The sequence below is a fragment of the Phaethon lepturus genome, unplaced genomic scaffold, assembly GCF_000687285.1.
Source record: "Phaethon lepturus isolate BGI_N335 unplaced genomic scaffold, ASM68728v1 scaffold20586, whole genome shotgun sequence".
Classification (NCBI taxonomy): Eukaryota; Metazoa; Chordata; class Aves; order Phaethontiformes; family Phaethontidae; genus Phaethon; species Phaethon lepturus.
The window spans coordinates 19,058-27,893 of record NW_010545844.1 but is presented as its reverse complement, the minus strand read 5'-3'; the positions used below and the strand labels follow the sequence as shown (position 1 = coordinate 27,893).

The 8,836-nt window shown below is 48.4% G+C and overlaps 1 protein-coding gene across 1 annotated transcript; it reads left to right on the top strand.

The window, feature by feature from the left end:
* Positions 1-731: 731 nt before the first annotated feature.
* Positions 732-8,826, top strand: LOC104622352 (netrin-4-like; the record flags this gene model as incomplete). Its single annotated transcript, XM_010289103.1, has 4 exons — positions 732-844; positions 2,006-2,074; positions 4,548-4,718; positions 8,241-8,826. Coding segments are annotated over 4 exons (490 nt in total), but the record flags the coding sequence as incomplete, so codon positions are not given.
* Between the last annotated feature and the right edge of the window lie 10 nt (positions 8,827-8,836).

The window sequence follows — 8,836 nt, the reverse complement described above, 5'->3', positions numbered from 1 at the left end:
CTGCGCCCGCAGCTGCGACCCCCGCACCGGCGACTGTCACAGCAGCAGGTGAGTTGGGGGGCCCCGGCCACCCCCTGGCCTCAGCAATACCCCTGCGATCTCCATCCCAGGGAAGGCACTGCTCTGACCTGATTTACAGATGGCACGCAGGTCTGAAAAATATCCATTATATAAAATATTTGGGGTTTGGTATGGTCAGGGACTGGGGATGGAGCGGGAGCTGCAGCTGCAGTTCACCTGGGTGCCTGGCACACCGTGGCAGGGCACCGGCGAGGTTGGATTATTAGATCTCGGGGCGGGTGTTTTCCATAACCTTCAACCGTTGCTTCCTCTCCATGAGCAAAATGTGAGCCTTGGGGAGATCTGAGTGAGAGGAGACCGAAAGGTTAATATTGTTGCCGTTGCAACTCAGCTTGTATTGACTGCGCTGGACTTAGAGTCAGGCTCTGACTTTTAGAAGACAGCCTATTTTAATAATACCCCACTCTCTGGAATTATATGTTGCTTTTTTTTACCATGCTACGGGTATTTATAAATCCCTATAACACATTTTAAACCCAAAAATGGATTCGTGGCCCACTCTGACAACACTCAGCCTTTTCACTTTCCAAAACTGCCCCTTTGCGTTTAACATCACCAAGACGTTCAGTCAAGTTGTGTTGGGTTGGCGTTGGCCCTGCTTTCCGCTGGCTCCATGAGGAAGGCTGACCATCTTCCTTTCCCCCTAACAGCTCGGACGTGACCTGGCACCACGAAGCACCTCCTTTCCAGGCAGTCCTCAATGACAGTGAGCCCACCTGGGGCTGGGAGGACGAGCAGGGCTTCTCGGCACTCCGGCACTCCGGTAGGATGGCGGCTTCGCATGTGTTTCCCTGCCCCATCCTTCCTGCCAGCAGCCAGTGCAGATACGGTCTTCTGCACTGGCTTGTAATTAGTGCCCTGGCAGTTGCAGGAAGGGATGGACATTCCCCCATTAATGTTCTGTGCAACTACCTCCTTCCCCTCCAGGAGCTGGAGGAGCCTTGTGGCTCATCCTATTGATGTGTAAACTCTGTAGGCAGACGCTCCACGCTGAAAGCCGGCACCCAGAGTTTAGCTGTCGGCAAGGCAAGAGTTACCTGCCTCAATTTGCAGTCCCAGCTCTGAATTTCAAGGCTGAATACGCTCATGTTTTACTTGGCCATCATGTTTTAGATGTGTCTTTTTATTCACTAGAACTACTACATGTTGGACAAACCAGCAACATTATTTAGAGGCTGGAGTTTGCCACTTCGCTGGCAGGGAATTAGGAAATTCCTAACTCAGAATTTATGTCCCCAATTCCCACAACAATTTTGGCATCAATTGCAGCTTACGATGCAATCAGAGATTGCCTTGTATTTCAGCTGCGCCTTCAGCTGGGGAAGTTATTGCCCCCCAGTCTGGAGGAGCTGGGTGCGGCGTGTGGTTGCTGCGAGGCACACTGGCCCCACGGCGCAGCGTCGAGCTGTCCTCCCTTGCAGTGGCTGCATGCAAGCAGGCAAGCGTAATTTCCTGTGTTTTCTGCAAGCAGCATGATAAAATCTCAAAGATACAATAATTGGGTTAATTGAGGGGAAAGCTCCATCATTCGTCTGGGCAACTTCATTTTAAACGTAAATAAGTATATCATGTTATTCTTTGTTCTAAGATCACGGAAGTCATTAATCTGCCTTAACCTCTGCAACATTTCCTTTTAAAATTTTGTCTGGTACATTATGGTGCGGAAAATACCATGGAGAGAGACATGCGTGTTACTTGCATCCCAAGGCAAAATAATAAGGCCCTTGTTTCCCTTCTCTTCAAATTATAAACAAGAAATAATTGCCCTTGGACTAAGATTGTATATTCAGCTTGGATCTGAAAATAGGGTTTTTTTGCACGGGTCTTGTGGATCCCAGGAAAACCTCTGGCAAGTCCCAGGCTCTGCCTGTGAAGGCTCCTTTAAGTACAATTCACAGCCATTTGCTTCCTTCTCCTTCCCCAGGTAAATGCGAATGTAAAGAGCAAGTTTTAGGGAATCCCAAGGTCTTCTGCGGGATGAAGTACACCTATGGTGAGTTGTGGGTGGGGTGGTGGAGGCATAAAGGGAGGTGCTGCGAGGCGGTGCAAGTGTGTAGAGCGTGAGAGGAGCTGCTGTGTGCACCGCTCCGTCCCAGCAAACCCATGGATTAATTAGTCTAATGGCAGATCTTTGATCTTTCCAAATAGATATCACGGTGCCAAGTCAAGGTGGGTTGAAGCACCTTACTCTGTCACCCACCTCGCTTGCTACCAAAATACCCTTGTGCCAAAATCATGGGAGGACAAGAGCTGGAATTGTTCCTGAGAGGTTGTCCAGGTCCAAGAAAGACTGTGAAGCACTGTAACCAAGAACAGGTCACTGAAACTCTGTCTGTAGGCCAGGTGCCCTGAGCATGGTCTAGAAATCACTAAATCTGAATTACACTGAATGTAAGGAGGGACAGGGATCACCACACAAGACACTACATGGAGAAAACTGCTCCAGCAGCCACTGGGAGCTTCCCCCGGTCAGCAAAGCTCAGCTGTTGCAATGGGGTGATGTATATTGTCTATGTGTCTACTGGATTTAAATGAGTGAGAGGAGGCACTTTGTTTCCCAAGACCTCTCCGGCGTGTGCCAGTGAACCGCCTCCTTCGTGCCACAGCAGAGCAAGGAATGCTCTGTGTAGCACTCCCTTCCTTCATAGTCTTCCAGGGGTCTCTTGCACCTGTTTCGTCTCGCACTGAAGTTGAAAATGCACTGAGAGATAACGCCTACCTCTGCAGCCTGCGGAGCAACCCGCAAAGGGAAGTTCAAGAGGCCGCCAGCTGTTGAAATACAGCCCTGGCTTAGTGGTATTAGGAAAAAATCTGATTCTGCTTTGCTTTGCTCCCTGGCTGTGATAGTGACTGTGTCTAATCTTGAAAAAGATAAGAAATTAAAAAAAAAAAAAAGTCACAAAAACCCCAAGTTCATAAATTTTATCTAAAGTGCACTCAGGCTTCCCCCCCTTTCATCACTCAACATGCAAAGGTGTCAGCTAAACTGGAGAGACAGATGAGTTTGTGGATGAAAAGCTGGACATGAGCCAGCAATGTGCACTCGCAGCCCAGAAGGCCAACCATGTCCTGGGCTGCATCCAAAGCAGTGTGGCCAGCAGGTTGAAGGAGGTGATTCTGCCCCTCTACTCCACTCTGGTGAGACCCCACCTGGAATCCTGTGTCCACCTCTGGAGCCCTCAGCACAGGAAAGACATGGACCTGTTGGAGAGGATCCAGAGGAGGGCCACAAAAATGATCAGAGGGCTGGAACACCTCTCCTGTGAGGACAGGCTGAGATAGTTGGGGTTGTTCAGCCTGGAGAAGAGAAGGCTCCGGGGAGACCTTCTTGCAGCCTCCCAGTACTTAAAGGGGGCTTAAGAAAGATGGTGATAGACTTTTTAGCAGGGCCTATTGCGATAAGACAAGGGGTAATTGTTTTAAATTAAAAGAGGGTAGATTAAAGCTAGATACAAGGAAGAAGTTTTTCCCAATGAGGGTGGGGAAACTGGCCCAGGTTTCCCAGAGAGGTGGTAGATGCCCCATCCCTGGAAACATTCAAGGTGAGGTTGGACGGGGCTCTGAGCAACCTGATCTAGTTGAAGATGTCCCTGCTCATTGCAGGGGGACATCCACCGGACTAGATGACCTTTAAAGGTCCCTTCCAACCCAAACTATTCTATGATTCTAAAATCCTATGAATTATGGGGCTCATCATGAGCTTCAGGAAGCTGTTGGAGGAGAGGTTTCACCGAGCTTCCTAACATGCACAGCTGAATAAAGCACCACCATACAGCGATACCTATCAGTGTAGGCATCAGCACAGTCGGGAGGAGGCTCACATGTGGGACGTGAGCCTCCACTGCACAGGGGCTCAGCAGGTGGGATACCAGGTGGCAGGGCTGTCCCTGTGGGTATCTGTGAGCTCAAAATATTCTGCAGTTTTCCTCAGTCCACACCGTCTCAATCTACATCACTGCATTTAGATTTGGCAGTTCTGCAAAGCGGAAGGAACGGCAGCAGGGATTATGGTCACCAGGGTGGGATGGGGGCAGCCCTTCACGCCCCTGCCTCTGCTGCCTGGCCTGCAAAGCCAGCAAAGCCTCCAGGTCCATCCCTAAAAGCAAGTCTTTCCACCTGATTTCCAGAAGTGCTAAGGAAGCCAAAGTCTTTACTGAGCCCCAGGAGAAAATAGGGCCCTCACAAGTTTTGAAAATCAGGTCCTTGGACCTCTCCTGCTGCCTACGTGGCAGGTCCAGGGGCCATGGCCAAACCAACCAGCAGCATTGCTGCCCATGGGTATGGGAACATATGTGCCCCCAGCGGCTGTGCTGACCCCAGCTCCCCAGCAAGGAGCATCAGGCTAACTCCACTGTAACAAACTAATTGTCCTCACTGCTTCACCCAGACACCTGCATTAGACCAAAAAAACAGAGAGCACTGTGAGTAATCTATATATTCCTGGGTTTGAATTTGTGTCTCCCCAGTGATCAAGACGAAGATCTTGTCAGCTCATGACAAAGGCTCCCATGCAGAAGTCAATGTGAAGATCAAGAAAGTCTTGAAATCTACAAAGCTAAAGATCCTCCGGGGCAAGAGGACACTCTACCCTGAATCCTGGACTAACAGAGGCTGCACTTGTCCCATCCTCAATCCCGGTAGGTTTGAATCCCTGAGCAGTACATCCCCACTGTGTTTACACAGATTTCTTTCCCACCCCTCAGTCCTCTTATGCCAATGAGCTGAGATTGCAGCCCAGTGTTGATTAAATTATTGGCTGTTACGTTATTTGGATTCCAACAGCAATCTCCATCAAATTTGAATTTTGTAGAGAAAAACTGGGTTCATTCTATAGACCTTCAAAGATACATTCCTCTTTATGAAGTGTAATAGCAGTCTTACAGCTTTACCAGTCTCAGTCTGTTCCCAGAGGAAGGGAGGGAGGTGCATATCACACCATAATTACATGACATATCTTTTCAAAACTAATGCTAATTTGAATCCATAAAGACACATTTAAATCTAATTTGAGTCATGATACTGTACTCAATTTTTAATCTAAACTCAAGGGAAGATGTCTCTTCGAAAGCAACACTAATTTGCAGCTACAAGATTTGGAAGAGCTTCTCTTATGCAGTGGGAGAGCAGCTTTGGCTTCATAATTTTTTCTCATCTTCTTTCACTGAAATGGTCTATAACCAGTGGTGGCTAAATAGCGCATGCGGTCTCCGCTACAGCCAAGGAGATGCAGACTCAGGTTTTTCTTCAGTAGAGCAAAACTAAGCTCCAGCTGACACACCTTTCTTTACAACTCCAGAATAAACCAACAGTTACCAACTAATTCAGATAAAGGGATTTCTTTCTGTAAGGTGCACAGATCACTTGGAAATCACCGATCGAAATGTCAGCTTTCAGTGCTGAGACGTCCCTTACGTGTGCAGCACTAGGAGCTTCCTTTGGGGGGACAGGGCTGTCTGTGAGGTGGGATCACACAGAAAGGTTATTCATTGATGAAGTGTTTGCAGTCTTCTTTCATCTCCACCGGAGTGACTGTCACTGGCTTTGAAGACAAGGTGCCGTGATAGCACAGCTGTAGTCAGGAAGTCTTGTCAGATGCAAGGGTCGGATGAATCAGCAGCGTTAGGCAGGACTTTGCTGTTTAAGCACAGTAAGACTTTGGATATTGGTAAAACACCATAAATGTATAATTATGTAGATACAGGCGGTTTATTTTTCCATATGCAACGCAAGCGCAAGCAAGAGAGCCTTAATACAAACCTGGAGGAATGCCGTGGAAGCTGTCGGACACCGATGGTGCAGGGTAGCCCTGCACCTGACACGCAGCTTTGTGACTCTGCTAACTTCAGAGGAGCTTCACTGATTTTCCCCAGCAGAGGAAAAGACAACATTAATCACAGAATCAATGAAGATTGCTCAGACATCAGCGGAAGGGTGGAAGTGCAATCGTCTTTAGGGACAATCCAAGTGTCTGACACACTGGGTGTTACCCCCTTGCCAGCTTTCCTGATTTACAGTGAAAAGCTTGGTGTTTTCTTGAAATGCAGCTGCTAGAGTCCCATGGATATAAATTAGTCTCAGCTTTCATGTTGGAAAGAAGTTGTGAAGTTTGGTCCTAACAGGAAACTTGAAAACATCAACTGAGTGCATCTTTAAGATTCAATCATTTCAAAGTGGAAAAAAAGGATCCTAAATATTTTTTTTTAAATTTCATTATTTTCTTAAGCTACCACATTCATTTCCGGATGGTCAGCAATGCTACATTAGCAAATTTAACCCTCTCTCAGAGTAAGAGCTTATGACCTCCAGATGAACAAACCAGCAACAGCCAGATAAAAAGCCAAGCTGACATAAAGCAATTTCCTAACATACAGCTGTAATAGAAACTCCAAGCATTTATCAAATCTCCATGGGCTGTTGTCAGATGATAAATGTGCTTAAGTTCCTACCAGAGGATATTCACTACCCTTGCATACCTTCCCCTGTGCACGCACCCACAGAGGCAGGTTGGACTTCTGGGGGGACACGGAGCTGAAAGGTTTAAAGGTCTCAGCTGTCTGCAAGGGAACAGGAGCCCTTCCCCTCCTTGGCTCTGCCAAGCACGGACACAAACAAGCAGAGAGCTGCCTGCCAGCAGCACAGGGCAAAACTCACAGCCTCAAGTCCTGGCTTGCGGCATCTCAGTCGTTCAATTTGTTTTATTTTTACACTTCTGTAATATCTGGTTGAAAATCTAGAAAGCCCAACTGAATCAGCAACCACAGCAATATTTGCTTGCTCTCTGAGGGTGCATGCCACATTTCTGTCTCAAGGGAGGTAGATTTAGGAGCCCTTGAAAGGTGATGTTTGTGATGTTTATAACAGCAGGCTTGATGTAGCCAAAATGAATGTCTTGTGAAGGGTGATACTGCCATACACGTATCCTGTGTTTACTCGGCAGAAGAGAGGATGTGTGTGCCCAAAAACTCAGATGCAGTAGATGATAACATTTTGTATTGAATTAAAGAAAAACATGCTTGACCTTTAACTAGGGGACACTGTCCCTTTATTCTGAACTACAAAATGAAAACCCAAAAAAACATGAGCAGATTCCCTGCTGTGGCCAGGGTGGAGTGGGGTGACCAAGAGCACTGGGGGGAGACCCATCTCCCCCAGGCTAGTTTGTACCGCCGCATGGTGCTCCCCAGACCTGTGCAAGGACGAGGGGGTACAGGGAGGGGTCTCATGCTTACTGTACCCCAAGCATGCTGCAGCGGGATGCTGGCCCTGGCAGGGAGCTCCTCCTGCCACAGGAGGAATTATCCTCCTTGTTGTCCCAGTTTATGGCACATTTGTGGCCCCTGTAGGCTGTTGGGATCTGTGGCAGTGTTTCTTTAGCTAATTCAAGCCAAAGGCTTTGCCCCATCCCACTGCTCAGCAGTTATTGCCTGGCTCCAAGCGCTCTTTGAGTCAAGCCCCGAAAGCCAGACATGGATGCCTGGCACGAGCCTTGCAGTGGGGTGCTATGGGGCTGCACTTCAGCCCTTTCTGGCACCTTCTGGACACCAGGCAAGGCTTTGCCAGATGCTGCTGGCATGTCTCTAAAACATCTGGCTGAGGCAGAAGTTAATGCAGCTCTTTTCAGTGTGACTGCCACCCCTGAGGCTCATGTGGGGTGCTCGCGCCAGCAAATCTAGCATTGCCTCTCGGCAGGGTCCAGCATGCCTTTGCCTGCAAGCGGGCACCGGACATTTTGAGCAAGATGCCAGCACTGGGCCATCCTGTGCTGTCATTGCTGGAATGTGCTGAACCAACCGATTTCCAGACCCAGGTGTATTCAGGGAGGGGTGAGGCAGGTGGCTGCCAAATGAAGGTAATGGCAGTTCCCAAACAAGGTATAAAAACTTGTAGTGCAGCCCCCAGAGTTCAGCTTCCACTTGCATTTAGACACTAACAAAATCAAAGTTTCTATACTGCATCTCCCTGACAGGTGCTCCACAGGGGACATTTTTCCATAGATATAGATAGAGGTATAGATATACAGATATATGAAGGAATCAATATGTATAAATATTTCTTCGTATAAGTGCGTTTTTAGGCAGGACTAGATGTCCAGGCTGACTTTGCAGCAGGCCTCTGAAGCATAGTGCTGTGCAGTCCCTGACCGCTTTGCTGGTTTGCAGGCTTGGAGTACCTCGTGGCAGGACATGAGGATGTCCGAACGGGCAGACTCATCGTCAACATGAAAAGTTTTGTCCATCAGTGGAAGTCAGCTCTCGGAAGAAAGGTCCTGGAGATTTTGAAAAGAGACTGCAACTAGAGGTGCATGACTGCCTAGGGCATTTCTTTATGCACAAAATGCAACAGCCTTCACAGAGAGAAGACCTCTAGGATGAAAACTGGAATGTAAGAAAATAGTGCCAAAACATGCAGCGAGGCATTCAGAGTTGTAGGCGCTGTCTAACTTAACCTCTCCTGGCCAATGTTCATTCACTCGCCTGTAGCTTCCTTGCCAGGGGCTCGCCTGAGCCCAGCTCGTCATTACGTTGAGGGAAACAAAAGGAAGGGTGGACGCTTGTCTCACTCCAGTGCGATGTTGGAACGACTCCTGTGAAGCCACTGATCACCCCAGACTAAATTGCCACCCTAGAGAGGGAAAGCATGCCCACGAGCTACAGCTGAGAAACAAAACACCGCTGCCAGTGCCACTAGTGCAGATCCTGAGTGACTTCCAGAGGCTCCCAGAGGATGCTGTGGGGAAGGCGATGGCCGCAGCGGC